The sequence below is a fragment of the Zalophus californianus genome, chromosome 2, assembly GCF_009762305.2.
Source record: "Zalophus californianus isolate mZalCal1 chromosome 2, mZalCal1.pri.v2, whole genome shotgun sequence".
Lineage (NCBI taxonomy): Eukaryota > Metazoa > Chordata > Mammalia > Carnivora > Otariidae > Zalophus > Zalophus californianus.
In genome coordinates, this window is record NC_045596.1 from 62,898,871 (window position 1) to 62,916,158 (window position 17,288).

The 17,288-nt window shown below is 39.0% G+C and overlaps 1 protein-coding gene across 1 annotated transcript in view; it reads left to right on the forward strand.

The window, feature by feature from the left end:
• The window catches only part of FRAS1 (Fraser extracellular matrix complex subunit 1), a 403,423-nt gene that overhangs the window by 271,992 nt on the left and 114,143 nt on the right, over positions 1-17,288 (forward strand). Inside the window, 3 exon segments of the mRNA XM_027599032.2 lie at positions 2,393-2,546; positions 8,367-8,545; positions 13,105-13,221. Coding sequence (XP_027454833.1) covers positions 2,393-2,546; positions 8,367-8,545; positions 13,105-13,221 — 450 coding nt within the window.

The window sequence follows — 17,288 nt, forward strand, 5'->3', positions numbered from 1 at the left end:
TTTGTCAAATATACTTCAGTAAAGCTGGTGAAAAAAATGCAGATTCTAAATCAGAATCCAGGGTGGGGCCTGGTTCTGAACTTGTAATAAGCTTCCAGATGTTGCCTTTGTCCTAACACTGACATATAAGGGGTTTTGTCTCCTAAAGATTTACACTCACACAGGAATTAGAGAATTGTATTGGTAAAGTGTAGCCAAGATAGAAGTGTAGTGAGAGAGACATCTGGGGACATGCATTCAGGTCCCAGTACTTACTTGCTTGGAATATGAGAAAACACATTGCTTCATCAGTCCCAGAATGTGGTTGTTGGTGTATGACGGATTTCTGTAACTATAATCAAACTTGAAGAGACTGCTTCTATTAGAGAGATTTCTAGCAATTAAGACACTGGGTCTAAGTGTACTATGTTTTATGAAACTCTTGCTGAAGTTAATAGGGATTTTTCCCCCAGAAGTCTGGGGGAGGGGGGAAGGGAGGAAAATTCTTGGTACATTTGGATGTTTTTGTAACTAATATGCTGTATCAGTTGTGAAAGGAGAAAATTCTTGGGAGTTTGCCCCTGAACACTGATCACAATAGAAGGTGCCTTTGCTGCCATTCACCTGGGGACTCTTTGACTCGGTTCCCTGGTAATTGTGGTGAGAATAGCTATGACGACCTCTTGTCAGGGGCAAATGCTCTCGTGTCAAGTGGCTGCGAAGGCACATTTGTTGTCGTCTGCTCTGAATATGCCCCTCCTGGGAGTGGTGTTTGCTCTGTTCTGTTTATTGGCATATTTGAAAGTAATAACAGTAATTTATAAAAACGTCCCCTTTGAAATGCCCCATTTTAGGATACCAGATTGACTCATTTTTAAAGTATGAAAACAAACTGAAAGCTGAAGACAGGCAGGCTCACTAATCTCCTTCCGTGGAAAATGTCAGTTATGAGGCTTTGGAAGAGGTGCACACCTTGCAAATCAGGAATGGCAACACTTTTTTAATGACATTAGCTTTAGCAATTAAAATGGGTGCCTTCTCAGGAGTGCTAAAGAGGTGATTTCTTCCAGTCGGCTATTCCCAACGGTTGTTTCTAAGGCTTCACTTTCAATCAGTCATCAAGGCCTGTCAGTTCGGCCTCTGGTGTTTTTGGAAACTGTTTTTAACTCTCCATTCCTGCTGTGATGACTTTTTCATCTTCTCTCAGCTGAGCCATTACAAGAATTTGTCAAATGGTTTCTACAGCCCCAGACACATGTCGGTTCTAGCCCCTTCCATCTCTTGCTGATGGAGGCTTTATAAACCCCAGACCTGCTCATCCCCTTTCCTTCCATGAAGACGCATGTTGAGTTTACTGGGCCTATAAGATAAATGGAGACTTTTAGTACAGCATTTACCTTCTACCAGCCAACCTTAAGAGAGGGTCCCTTTTTATTCACCCCCCCCCTCCTGGCTCCATAAACTCTTCTTGCCCAGACACCTGGGTATTTTATGAAGCACACAGTGCATTGCCTCATGTCTTTGCCTCGGTTGGGCCCTCTGCACAGAATCTGTTTCACCACTTGTCTCTTAGAAGGGCGATGTTTTGGTCATTCAAGAGTTAAATGATATTTCCATGGGAAAGCCTTCCTGAGCATCCCTCCCTCAAAGAGGAAACCTCCTTTTTCCTTTATTCTCCCACAGCACCCTGCTCAAGCTTCTTACAGAGCATCATTTGTGATGCATCCTGATTATTTGTCTGTGGGGGGACCACTAGACTGTAAGTTCTGAAACTGACATCTTGTTTAGGCATTCTTATATAGCTCAGGCCTCCGGCAAAAGAGCTGGCCTATAATAGGTGCTTAATGGATAGTGCTTGAGTGTGGGTGGATGGGGAGGATGGAAGGACAGTGAGATGGACAAATGAAAGAAAGAAATGGAGAGACTTGTCTTCCTGAACGAAATAACTTATTTGCTTAGGATAAAGTAGAGGGAAAAGTAGGACATGTACGGACATACATACACATGCATGTATCTACACACAATAGACATACATAGTTCATAGACTCCAGCGCTATGGGCATCTCTTATTAGATGATGGCTGGCAGCAGTAGTACCTGATAGCTTATGTTTTTAAGGGCTGATATATATTCTGTTTAAGTCTTAAACAGAACATAATCCATATATGTATGTCCACCCTCAACTCCTAATCACAGGATTTTCACAGCCTAAACCACTGAAGATTAGCTCAGAATTCAAAATTACAGAACAGATGAGGGAACAGTCCATAGTATGATAAGAAAAATGAACAAAATGATTAAAATTCCAAGGATTTCAAAGGAGTAATCATAATATATATGTATTTATTTATATATATATATATATATTTTTTTTTTTGGCTTGGACTTAATAGTGTACTCTTTCCTTATTCTAGAATGATGCAGGTCTTCGGCTTGTGGCTAATTCAATGGTGTGGGTTCCAGAAGGCGGGATGCTGCAAATTACCAACAGAATCTTACAGGCTGAAGCTCCAGGTGCCCGTGCCTCAGAAATCATCTACAAAATTACCCAGGACCACCCACAATTTGGTAACTTTTTTTTTCCTTTGTCATGACCTCGTGATTGTATCCAGCAGTCTTGGACTTGCTTTGCTATGATGCCAGGCAGCAAGGTTGTGATTCCAATGAAACTGACTTTCTAATACCTCACACATCTCATTTAAACACAGAATAGTCAAAATAACTGTCATACTGTACCCATATTACGTACCAGGTGGTGTGCTAAGTAATACAGACCTGTTAGTATATATGAAAATCAAAATTTAAGTTTTAAAATAAGCTCATTTTACAGAGAAAGTAACTTGCTGAGATATGGTTCATTTTAGCATATATAGCTAATAATTTCAATTTAATTCTGAAGCTCAGGCTCTCAAACTCCACCTTATGCCCCCTCCAGAACATCACCAGACTTCTTGTTGAGACTTTAAAAAAAAAAGTTTTACATAAAAACATTTTTAAAGATCTCCATTGTTAACTTCCACTCCCAGCAAGATAGTAGAGTATGATAACTTGAAAATTTTCCCTCGTCATCATCATCTAGAAGTGCCGGGTAAAAGATAAGAATTATAGGGCACTCATGGCTGACCTTCCAAGAATAGAGAGAAATCTCCAGGTAGCAAATAGAGAAGGAGCTTAAAGCCAGTCTGGGCATGAGCTAATGGAACAGCTTCCCTGAGAGGGCTTGTATGTGTCCCAGTAACCCAGGGGCTTGAGATGTAATGCTCATGCAGAGATAGAAAGTTACGATCCTATATAAAACTGGGACTCTGGAAAGACTTTCAGTTAGAGCGACAGAATAGAAAACAAGAAGGGCACCAGCCCAGAGAGATGGCAAAGAAATCTACCTGTGTTTCCCAGGGCTCAGACTGAAGCCAAGAAAGTCTGCCGAGAAAGCAGAACTTCAGGCCTGTTTCTCCTGTAGATCCAGGGTTAAGTTATACTGTGCACATTGTCTGAGAAAGCCACAGCTGAGACATTCATATGAATATTAATCTCAGGCTGATGATACTTCTTGGGTCCCTTGCAGAAACTGGTAGAAACTGTTGTGGAATATCCACCCTCAACTCTGGATCACAGGATTCTCACAGCCTAAACCACTGAAGATTAGCTCAGAATTCAAAATTACAGATAAGGAAACAATCCGTAGTATGATAAGAAAAATGAACAAAATGATTAAAATGGAATTTTAATTTCAAACAAAGGAGTAATCATAACAACTATGAAACAAGCATATTAAAATGATTTAAAGACACAGAAGAAGGAATTGAAACTGTAAGGCAATAACCAAGTGTCATAAAAATAAAAGAATAGGCAGGTAGATTTTTTTTTAAAGAACTAAATAGATCACCTGAAAAAGAAAATTATATTCATTATAAGTAAAAACTTTCTTGGCATGTTAAATAGCAGAGGAATAATAATCCGTTTTTCCTCTGGGTTACTGGATTTTAAAAATTATGTATTTTCTGTAGTGAGGGAAAAAAGTTAACTTTTGTGCAATTTAAAAGTAATTTCGATGGGGTGCCTGGGTGGCTCAGCCGCTTAAGCATCTGACTCTTAATTTCAGCTCAGGTCGTGTTCTCAGGGTCCAGAGATAGAGCCCCACATCGGGCTCTGCACCAAGAGTGTGGAGCCTGCTTAAGATTCTCCCTTCCTCTCCCTCTGTCCCTCCCATCACCCCCGTTCACCCCCCGCTCACACGCTCTCTCTCTCAAAAAAAAAAAGACTTAAAAAAAATAAAAGTAATTCCAATGTCAACAAAGACATTGAAAAGCATAATCTAATCAAGAATTACTATAACCTGAATGGGAGGAAATCAGAGAGGGAGACAAACCATATGAGACTCTGGATTCCGGGAAACAAACTAAGGGTTGCAGAAAGGGAGGTGGGGGGAGGTGGGGTAACTGGGTGATGGGAATAATAGAGGGCACATAATATGATGAGCACTGGGTGATAGTCTCAACTAATGAATCATTGAACATTATATCAAAAACTAATGATGTACTACACCTTGGCTAATTGAATTGAAATTAAAAAATAAAGAATATAATTATAAAATAGTTGGTCTAGCTGGAGTGTCTTTTATTATAGTTGTGTAACTTTGAGGAAGGCAAGTGGACCCCTTTGAGCCTTAGGTTCTTTGAAAGGTTAGGCTAGATAATTTTTTTAACTGTTTATTTTAAAATAATTTTAGACTTACTGAAAAGTTGCAAAAATAGTACAAAGAGCCCTTGAATACCCTTAATCTAGCTTCCCTCAATGGTAGCATCTTACAGAACAATAGAACAATTATCAAAACCAGGAAGCTAACCTGGACACAATGCTATAAAAATTAATCTACAGACCTTATTCAACTTTGCATTCTTCTATCCGTTGATTTTAAGCTTGATAATGTTTAAGTCCTTTTCAGCTCTAAAAATCTTTGACTCATTTGATGTATTAAATTCTCTCCTTTATCTTGATCATTAAAAGCCAAAAAAATTTAATTTCCTAGAGACAGCCCAATATTCCAATATTCTGTTTAACTCTTAAACAGAACAATGCTGAATTAAATCATTTTTTAAGCCATTTCAGCTTGATAAACGCCATGTAGGCTTGCCTGTGACCCTTTCCTACGATAACTCTTCTAATTAACTTCTTCCTATGAACATAATCCTCTTTCTGTGTGTCCAGAGCCCCCTATTAGTAAAAATCAAATCACATTACCCTTAAGAAGCACTCAAGAGTGCAAAAGATGGTGGGAACTGGAAACCCACTTAACACCAATCTGCTTACATCCATCTATCGCAGTGGTGTGAATTTGTGGAGCCCCTACCCCCTTGCTACCCCAGCTACTGGACTCCCTCATCACTTTAGAACGTTTCAGTTGGGCTTTAGACTTTTTGTGAAGACTTGACCATGGAACTGAACCAAATGTAAATTTCTTGTGTAGTAAACGCATAATGGACCCAAGTTCCACCACTGACAGACTCATCACTGCTCTCAAATTTAAGCGTAGACAAGTTGATTAATACTTGCACCTTTAGCTACTTCACAAGTTTGAAAGTAAATTTAATAAGGTGGTTTTAATGAGGTAACTTAAGTATCATTTGAGGGAAAATCTGATTTAATCCAACACATTGCCAACTCTAAATTATTTAGCATCGGGTAAGAAAGCTTTAATACAGATTTTCTCAATCCCAAAATAATTCATGGAGATTCCACTGAGATTCTAATTCTTAATACCTATCAAATTTTCCCTTCAGAATTCTTGCTTAAACTATAGAGTTCAGTATTAAGGAAATCCCAAGTAGAGATTATTTTGTTTTTTTAAACCCAGACTGTTTTGTAAGCCTGGTTTTCCGTGTATCTAAAGGGTCAGCTCCTTGTATTTGTCATAATAAAATCAGAGGTGAGGTACTACACAAAAGCTGTCACCTTGCTGGGGTGAACCCCACAAAATACTGATACTTCTCCCTGTCTCCTCATGGGCTTATCACAGAGGCACCTGGTATTCAACAGACCCAGTGCTGAACTTCCCTCCCTCCTGCTCATCCATCAGCGTCATTGCTGCCCTTCCTGTCAATGGATGATCCCTCCCCAACTCTCACCCTTCACAACCACAGGTGTCTAGTTCTGTTGCTTCCACTTACTTAGTGACTGTCATGTCTGTTTATTTCTTTCCAATCTTACCTCCATTGCTTTAGTTCAGGATCCCATTGGTCATCTGGATTTTGCAGTGGTCTCACAATTGATCAAACTGTCTACATAAATGTTAATTACTATTATTCCCATTTTTATAAAATAAAATTCAGCCTCTTTAACAGTTCTTTCATAGGCTCCCTGTATTCTGATCATATATGTTTTGTGTTCTAAGTCAGTTCATGCCATTCACCTACTGAAATCTCACAGTGGCTCCTGGTTGCTTATGGAGGACTAATCTCAGGGGTAGGAACTGCATCTTGCTTATCTTTGAATCCCCATCCCTGAAGCGTCTAGCATGATAGCTAGCACCTAACAGGTACCCAGTCATTCTTATCTGAGTTGAAATTCACGAAATTCGTCAATATCCTATGGTTCCTGTTAATCTGCATAACATGGCAATTTTTTAAGATCTGAAAAACAGGTTTATTTCATTAGGCCTGGTTAGAAAAATTCTGCTTAGTTTTTCTATTATAAAGAAGAACAGCTAGGAAATTAGCATTTGAATATTTTCTATTTTTCTACTTTCCACATTTTCATTGTAGAAGTCTACTTTCAGAATATTTTACAGCTGTACTCACATTCCTAAACAGTCTACATCCTAGAAAAGCATGTTTATTATGAACAGAGGTTGAACCAGGGAGAGACGGCTAATGGAATTTGTGACTTAGGTATAAATGAGAAACAATACTAAAAAGAAACTAGAGCAAGTTGATTCTATACATGACTTTATAAAGAGACTATTGATGTTTTTTTTTCATACTTCAGTGTTTCATCACCATCCTGATGCTCATTTTGAATTTGAATTTAGTGCATATAAATATTAGAAGGAATATTTCCTTCAAGTAAGAAAATTGCTCTAGTGAGATCATGCTCATTTTGAATTTGAATTTAGTGCATATAAATATTAGAAGGAATATTTCCTTCAAGTAAGAAAATTGCTCTAGTGTAATCAAAATGTGTTTTCAGTTGTCCAATGTGTCTAGTATACTTAGTGTACTAAGATCTGGGTATCCTGCTAGAGAACCTCTCCCTCTCCCTCCCCTCCCCCCTTTCTATTCCTCTTACCATCTGAGTGGTGAGGAGGCTTCTCTCAGATTTAGTATTAGATGCATTTTCATGAGAACATGGCTTTTGTTTTCAGCAGTTCATCCCTTCTCCTGTTTGGTCTACACTTGAGGGCATTTTATCCTGGTGAAATTTTAATTGTTTCCATAACACCTTTGTATTTGCAATCTCACTTTAAGGAGATAGTAGCTTCAGGTGAGGAACAAGCGATAGAAACAGATTGGTAGTGTTGTCGTTTAGATTTAGGTTTCCTTGCTTCAATTCTAATGAATTCTAAAGAATGATGGAGGAGCAAACAAGATCAGTTATTCAGGAGGGTAGATACAAGACTGTGAACACAAAACAACCATGACTGAAATCTCAACTCCTTCACATATCATCTGTGAACTTGAAGAAGTTACTGAACTTCTCTGAGCCTTAAGAACTTTCTTTAAATGTAGATAACAATAGCATCTTCAGAAGGATCAAATAACATAATGATAAGGATAGCCAACATCCTTTTTAAGTACCCGTGAACTATTCTTATTTTACCAATAGGAACAGAGGCTTATAAAGCCTACATAAAGCTCACGCATCTTGACATGGAGCTGGGTTTGAACCATCATATGACGTGCTTCGTGCAGTCCCCGCCATAGGCATCCCAGGGCCAGCTAACATTATTCTCATGGTACAGAATTCTCCCAAGAATAACTCTTTCTGAATTTTTTCAAATTTCCCATTGTGTTTACACCAAAAATGTCCAGGTTAGAAAGCATTTCCTGCTACACAGCAAGTTATATGTAGAAATGAATCCATCCAGCGCCCGTATTTGAATATTTGCTATATTCACAATTTTATGTGACTTAATTGATATAGTTAGTAACCTCATACATGAATTGCCCTTGAATTACTTTTAGTGTTTTTTAGTTGAGAGACTGGGAATTCTGTGTCTGTAGGTGAATTTGATGATGCTTGAATTCTGTGTTAATATACTTTCCTTCGCCTCAGATTAAAAATAAAGACGTACCTAATTTCTGTTGAAAAAAGGTAGTAGACAAGGAGATGAGGGCTCTGATTTACTCTTACGTTTCCCAGAGATCCTCACTAACTGTGTGGCTTTCTTAGGAGAGGTGGTCCTGCTGGTTGATATGCCTGCAGACAGTCCCGCAGAGGAAGGGCAGCACCTGCCTGATGGGAGGACAGCAACTCCCACCAGCACCTTTACCCAGCAAGACATCAACGAAGGCATCGTGTGGTACAGGCACTCAGGAGTCCCGGCCCAGAGCGATTCCTTCCTCTTTCAGGTACCCTCCGCTGCTGACTGACATCTTTTCTGATGTCTGGATGGTCTGACGAAAACCATCGCCATTATTTTAAACAATTTGGGTCATTTTCTGTGTCACCTGGAAATCACATTTGGTGGAAGAACAAATGTAATTAATAGCATTGAGAGGTTTTTTAATCTCCCGATTCAGTCCTACAATATCTCTACAAGCAGAGTCATCCCATGGCAGGGAGTTTATAATAGATAATGGCCAAAGTGTTTTTGGGGGAAAAAATGTTTTCAAAATATTAAAGTGCCCTATGGAGGAAAAAAAAATATTTCTTTTTTCAAATGTTTTTGGAACATTTGCCATCTTATGATAAGATCAGAGGCTTATCATACCCAAACCCAGTGGGTTCATATTTCAGTTTTGCCATGTACTAGCTATACAGCTTTGGGAAAATTATTTTGGCGAAATCCTTGTGCTTCATTTTTCTCATCTGTAAAATAGAGCTACTGTGAGGATTTAATGAGCATGTAGGTTACTCCTGTCACTATGTATGGGTTTGTTACTACCATTTATAAAGATTGATCAAATACTAGTGCTAAAGACCGAATGTCTGTGTCCCCCAGAGATGCATATGTTGAAATCCTACCCCCTCCCTGTGCAATGGTATATGGATGTGAGACCCTTGGTAGGTGATTAGGATTAGATGAGGTCATGAAGGCTGTGCCCTCATGAATGGGATTAGTACACTTACAGGAGTCACAAGAGAGCTCGCCCCGCTTCCCTGCTCCCTGCCGTGGAGATGCACTGAGAATTCAGTGGTCTGCAACCCAGAAAAGAGCCCTCACCAAAGCCGAACCATGCTGGCATCCTGCTCCAGACTTCCAGTCTCCAGAACTGCAAGAAATAAGTTTCTTTTGTTTATGAGCCACTCAGTTTATGTATTTTTGTTATAGTAGCCTGAGAAAACTAAGACAAACAGACCATACGGAGGCTGTCAATAAATTAAAGAACAAGAAATTATACTGAGTGCATTCTCTGGCACTTATCAAATATAATTAGAAATTAATAATAAAAGGCTAGACAAAAAATGCAAACCGTTGAGAAAGTTTTAGATAGTCTCCTAAATAATTACTCGTTCTAAAAGGAAATCAAAACAGCAAACTATTAAGAAATGTTGATGAGGAGGAAATAACTTCTCAAAACTTAAATGATGTGGACAAAATTATACTCAGAAGAAAATTGATGGCCTTAAGCTCTTATTATTGAGCAGAAAAACATGAAAATAAATGGACTAAGTGAAGCTACAGAACCACAAGGGAAACCTGAGGAAAGCAAAAGGAAGGAATTCATAGAGATAAGCAGAGGAATTGATTCGGTATAAAATGAGAGAATTGATAATGAGTACAAAACCCAAATCTTGGGAAAGATCAATAAAATTAGACAAACTTATGTCAAAGGCAATTTGGAAATAAAGAATTGAATGGAAGTACAAAGGAATGAGGAACTTTGAGTGAGAAACAGCATTGAAACAGATACAGAAAAGAATTTGGGAAAATGTAAGAGAAAATATAAAGAAGCTCTCGTGGTGAGTGATCAGCCAAAGCAGGGTCACAGAGCCACTGAGTCTGAGGCTTTTCCTTTGTCCAGGAATCCAGTGATAGCTCACCTTGTTAAATAACCATCCATTCTGTTCCTGAGGACTGGTGTGCACATCTTCCTTGCCTGACTAATTTATGTAGTGTAAAAGATGTGCTTTTCCAGGGAGCAGATTGAACTAAACTTGAAAAGCATTAAAATGAGATGATACTGAGCATACTGAATGTCCAATGAGTGAGCAAGCCTCATGTGCCCTTTGCCAAGTTAGCTTTTTCATTTTTAGCACCCGGGCACTGCACAATCCTCAAAGAATGAGTCAGAATGGAGGCAAAACCTCAATCATAAGACACCTCAGCCAACTAGAATCCTCAGATCTGCCTTTGCCGTTATTGGTGTCAGGATGAAAAACATTCTCAATACGGAGCACTTCCCTGGAAAGGGAGTCTCAGTGCCTGCTCAAAATGATATTTGATTGCTTTTGCAACTTGGTTACTAAATGGGTAATTATAAAAAAGCAAAAGTTACTGATTTTTTTAAAAAAACAAACTCTCTAGGGGTGCCTGGGTGGCTCAGTTGGTTAAGCGACTGCCTTCGGCTCAGGTCATGATCCTGGAGTCCCAGGATTGAGTCCCACATCGGGCTCCCTGCTCAGCAGGGAGTCTGCTTCTCCCTCTGACCCTCTTCCCTCTCATGCTCTCTCTCATTCTCTCTCTCTCAAATAAATAAATAAAATCTTTAAAAAAAAAAACAAAACAAACTCTCTATAGAGTTTAAGACATGCAGCTGAACATTCTTACTTAGAAAGTCGTTCCCTTTGGAGAGTCTTCACACATTGTCCTCAAGATGTGTTTAGAACCCTGACCTGAAATCTTCTTCAAAATCTATGGGATTTTCTTTAGAACATCCTCCATAGTGACAGTATATCATCCTTTGGAAGGTGATTTTAAAAAATTACCAAAGAGCCAAAAGTCAGTCAGAGTCCTGTCTGGTAAGAAGAGCAGTAATTATTTTTGGTTAAAACAGGGAGCAATTATGAAGTAACAAGCTCAGTTTTCTTCAGTGACTTGTGAACTCTCTCTGAAGGCATTCCAAAAAGTGCATTTTGAACACTGACAGCATCTTTATTGCAAATGTGAAACAAATCTCTGAGATTATGATCTCCTGGATGTGAAAGTTTCAGTGTGTTTTTAAAGTCTCCTTGTTTTATAGACTTACCTCATATTTTGATTTGAAATGACACAGACACTGTAGCTATGTGCTAAAATAAATAGTTGCAACTTCTCTCATTCATCATCTTAGTGTCCCTGAAGGATTTTAAACTAAAAAAGATGCTGTTCTAATGATTCTTCTCTTCTCTTCTCTTTTCTTTCTTTAAAGCAGAAAATGCAATACAATGAGTTGCATGGATTTAATGCTATTTTAATGCTGATGTGCAGTCATGAGCTATCAATGCATCCCATCTGTTACTTTGCTCGTAAAACTTGGGATTTATGTGATGCAAGTGGCATCAAAACATTGAGCATGGCATAGTGAGAAGAAAGCATGTACATTTGCATCGTTTAGGGCATGGGAAGGAACTCTGGCTTTGGTATATTCAGATCACGTTGAAACAGCCTTAGGGGATGTGGTATGAAAAGACCAACATATTTCACACCAGCATCTTTACTAAGGAAGCTAGAAGTGATTCCCTTGCTTGGTAATATGTCCACATTTCACTACCTACACAGCGTTCCATTCTTTTTCTTCAAAAGATAGAGCATATTTTCCCCTTTCCTAAGTTTCTGAAGCTTCCAGATTGAGCCATCTTGGTCAGTAGGAAGATCATGAACCTGCTGACCTGGTTAAATACTGAGCCTTATTGACTTTATAACTTTGACACCTTTTGACACTTTTTTGACCTTCAGTTTCCTCGTCTTTAAAATGGGAGATGATATCTACTTTGTAAGTAGGTAAGTAAGATAACTTTTGAAAAGTAGGTAGTACAGTGCTGAGCCCCTGATAGATGTTAGTGAATTATAGCTATTGTTATTATTAGATTATTCATAAGGACACACTATAAGATGTCTTCTTGATGAAACCAGGTAGATATTCCGAAACTTGATCTCCAAGCATCTGATGTGATCGAGATAGAGAAAACAGTTTTTCTGTTGGGCATAACTTGAGAAGACACAGAGAAAGGACTACCATTCCTGTTTTTTTCTCAGAATTGACAGAGCCCCGCCCCCTGTCATGGAATTATTGCAACTACATATGGCCACACAGGCCTTAGCAACTCTTGTAACAAGCCTAAGGAGGAGCATACAACGGAGAGAGGGACGGTTTAAGGGGGCAGCTCAGAAGGACTGAGGGAGGGGAGGAGCTAGCTGCATAGGCAGAGCATCCTTTTTCAGCATTTTTGAAGCAAGAAGAGGTTGATTTTTAACTCTTCTAATTGTAAATCTTATTAATCTCATTTTACGGGATGAGGCTGAGATTTGTCATTTATAACCTAGGTGTACGTATCTGTGCTGAGTAAAGTTTAAAGAAGTAGAATAAAAATCACATATATAACATGCGTTATATATGCTTATAAGGAGGTATGTAGCTATCAAAAATCATGTTTTCAAGACTGTTTAATGAAATAACAAAACATAGCATTATGTTAGGTAAAAAGGCAGAACACATATTTGTGTCTCAGGTTTCACAGATGCATCGAAAATAGATTAAACTGAAATGCATCAATATGTTAATGACTTCTATTTTTACTTAGAGAAAGTCTAGATTTTTTATTTCTTATTTGTATTTCTCTGCATTTTTAGAACTGCCTAAAATGATTGCATTTTTTTTATAATCAGGAAAACATTAGAATTAAAATGAAGAGCAGAATGAAAATTATAACGCAAAAACACATAGAATTCAAAGACAGATGGTTTAAAGGGGAAAAAATAAATGTGCACAAACATGCTGTGCCCAACAGAGGATGAAAGGCTCACCAGTATGACGTTTCTTTTCAGGTGTCCAGTGCCACAGATGCCCATACACATCTGGAGAGCCGCACGTTCAACATCGCGATCTTACCACAGACCCCAGGGGCGCCTAAACTCTCTCGGGGAGCGTCTCTCCATATGACCGTGAGTTGGTTGGGAGGGCTCGTGGTTTCTGCTTGGAGGAGGCGCGCTGATGGGGTTTAATAGAGTGTCCTGCTTTCGTATCTGGTGAATGCCTGGCTCAGAGCATGGACTCTGGGGCCAGTAATAACCAGCCTTGAGAACACATTTCTCTTTGACTTGAAAAAGAAATGTAAAATTCCAGAGTGAAGGGAAGGTTATGTGGAATCCACTGCAACCTCCCGTCCATTGCCTCTGTCCTTTTTATCGCGGTCCAGACGGTCTCAGGGCTTCTCCTTGAGTAGCTGGTTTCAAGCTTGTGTCTATTTAATCAATACCATTTGGGTATGATTGTTCAGTCAGTTCTGGTCCCCCCTCTCTGGAGAAATTGTCACTCTGTGTTTTAGAAGCCCTATGAGAAGCTTTTGTTTTTGTTTTTCTATTATAAAACTTTCCTGGAGAAAGTAATGCCTTTGCTGAAGCCAAAGAAATAAGTACCAGTTATCCAAGTGAAAGTCTGAGGGGGCAGGTCAGAAGGAACGGAGAAGTGAAGGTGAAGGTGAAGGGCACTACCAGATGTAACAGCAGCACAGAGATGAAAGACAACGTGATGGTTGGGAAAATTGCAAACAGGTCAATAAGACTGGAGAACTTAAGGAGGCGGAGGAGGAGTAGTGAGGATGTGGAGGTTCATGAGCTAGATTGCAGAAGGTCTTGAGTGCTGTGTAGGAAGGAGGAGTGTGGGCACATGGAAAGGTTTGAAGTAAGGTGACAGCTAAATTAGTACATGAAGCTTAGTTCAGACAATTAGCAGCTCCACTGTAATCCCATATCCAGGGGGTGTGTAAAGCCAGAACCCCTGTTCTAGACAGAGCCACAAGCATATAAGACCTTGTAAATTAATCATTAAGGATTCACATTTTAGTTAGCGCCCACATAATTACACTCCAAAGTAGTGTATCAGCCCTGAGCCACAACAAAGAGAGCAGCTATAGTTTTAGAAATTATGGGTCTGGGGCATGACAGAGACCTAAAGGGGGAAGCAGAAAGTTTTTAATGAATAGCTGGTATCGGCATTTCCACCATAAACCATAATTTAAAGAAATCATAATTCAGCAGCACTATAAAGTCTATAATTCATCATTCTGACTAGAGGAACTTGGATCAGAATTTTCTGTAAAGTGTAAAGAAAAATGTGCATACACATTTCTTGCCAAATGCTAATGCAGTGTTATTTTGAGTTTAGAGGGAAAAAGTGGGCCAGAAGCCAATGAAGATGGCACCATTCCCACTATGTTGTTGTGGACCTCTAGAGACTTCTCAAGTTACTTAACCTTTAGAGTCTCAGGTTGCATGTTTGTAGATTAGATCTGTATTGTCTAATTTAGGATGTCACAAAGGTGAGTTTACTGTAAAATGTGATTAGCCCACTCTTTTATTCCTTAAAATATACACAGTTTGTATTTCTTTTGACATTGACTGTGGCCATTACTATAGGCTATACTTGTAATCTGTGACAAAAACACATTTTCTATTCAGTGATTTGGACTCACCTAAGCACACAACATTATGAATGTATGTGCTAAATACATATATGGTATATCCATATATGTGTTTAAGGGTAGGAGTCCACCTCTCCAGTCATTCATTCAAATAAACACTAATTTATCCCAAGTGCTGTGAAACACATTGGAAATTCAGTGACTACAAAACACAGTCTCTGTTCTCAAGCAACTTAGAGTCTAAAACAAGCAAATAAGGAGGCAATGACAATACATGATGAGTGCTATGATATGATACGCAAGCAGAGTCACAATATGGAAACAAACAGGGAGACACCTAGTCCAGTGGAGCGTGGGGGAGGTCATGGAAGGCTTCCTCTTGGAGGTGAACTGAGCTGGTTGAAGCGTAAATTATCTCTAGAGCATGGTCTCAAATTTCAGCCTGCCTTAGGACCACCTGTAAGGTTTGTTAGATCGCAGATTGCTGGAGCCCACCCCAGGGTTTTCTAATTTAGTAGATCTGGTCTAAGGGCTGAGAATTTGCATTTCTAACAAGTTCCAGGTGATACTGTTGCTTCTGCTCTACTCGCCACCCTTGAAAACCCATTTATCTAGTCTACAAATAGAGAGAAATTCATTCCAGGCAGATGAGCAGCAGGTGAAAAAAGTGAGAGACACAGGAGAACATGACATGTTTGAAGAATTCAGAGAGTTCGGTTGGCCAGAGCATAAATCCCTAGGTGAAAAAGAAATAAGAAATGAGAGTCAGATCATAGAGGACCTTACAGATAAGATGGAGTTTCCATGTTGTCCTGAAAGAATGTTTTTGGGCAAGGAGGATGCTAAAAGATTCATAGCAGAGAGGGGGCATGATCAGATTTTTAATTTAGGAAGATCATTCTGGCTGTAAAGAACACCCCACATGGGGTCCAGACAGAACGAGGAGGCCAAGAAATAGGCTGTTTCAGTCATCTAGAACAAGAAGGGTTGGTAGCATAAACCGCAGGCAGTGGCAATAAGGATTAAGAGTTAGTGAAATCTCAAAGAAACACTGGCACACCCATGTATAATCCAGCATTAGACATCATGGCTGAGAGGCAGAAGCATCTTAAATGTCCTTCAGGCGATAAATAAAGAAATTGTGTTTTATACAACAGCGGAATATTATTCAATCTTAAAGAAGAAGGAAATCCTGCCATGCTACAGGATGTATGAACCTTAAGGACATTATCCTAAGTGAAATAAGCCAGTCACGAAAGGGCAAATACTGCATGATTCCACTTATGTGAGCGATCTAAAGTAGTAACACTTTTAGAAACAGAAAGCGGAAAGGTAGTTGCCCCTGCAGGGGTGGGGGGTAGAGGTAGGGAGAGGGAAATGGGGAGTTAATTTTGTTCAGCGGATACAGAGTTTCAGTTTTGTAAGGTGAAAAAGTTCTAGACATCTGTTCCACAACAATGTGTATAAGTTAACACTACTGTACTCCACACTTAAAAGTGGTTAAGATGGTAAAAAAAAAGGGGGGGAGATTAAAAGATATTTAGAGCCACAGTGGTCAACTGGGTATAGGAAGAGGGTAAAACAGCCCAGTTTCTGAATATGTCAAGATGCCATTCGTTGAGATCAGGAATGTATGGGAACCCTAGGGGGAGGGGGAGAGATGGAGGCCATGATGAGTTCAGTGGGATGCACTTATAAAAGGTGTGCCTATTAAGGGCTGGCAGAAGATCAGTAGATATTCTCTATGGGAGATAAACCTTGAGAATCATTAATGGCAAGTAGTGGTTTAATCCTCGGGCCTGAGATTCCCCAGGACGATTGCAGAGTAAAAAGCAATATAAACAAATACCTGCCTAAATGGAAATTTGTTCTGTGGCCTTTTTATAATGCTCTTCTTCATCCAATCCGATCCTCTAAATTGTATCTTATGATTTTGTTTTGTAGTGTTCCATAAGAATTATGTGCATACATACATGTATAAGATACATGCACATATGAATAATATTATAAGGTGTGTGTGTGTGTATAAACATGTGAGATGTATACATTTAGGATATATATCAAATTTGGGCAAGGAGATCTGTAAACATGCATATTTACCAATAAATAGCATAGCATAGTGTGAGATTCAGCAAATAAGTTAATAGATTTACATCAACTCAGTTTTCCAAGTAATCATCCACAGTTTGACTTAGAAGATCCTTAAGGACAAAATCTTTAATTAATCTTGGTATCTTCCTCAGCATCTAACACAATGCCTCATATAAAAGTAGTTGCTTAGTAAATGTCTGTTGACTAAATGAATCATTTTCAGACCTACTTTCACACAGCTAATAATTCCCTAAACTATATCACCTTCAAATTCAAATATATTAATCATATGGGTATACACACAGACTTTGAATATCATATTTCCAATTCTTCTCTTAAAGGGGAAATAAATTCTCTTATCTCTTAATGCGAAAGAATATTTATTACTTCCTTTTTCAGATGGTTGTGGTACTCAGAGGTGGGTTGCCCAAGGTCACCACTTGAGAGAAAGGCCTTGCATAAGCCTTCCTAGTTCCATTTGTTTCCAGAGTGATCACT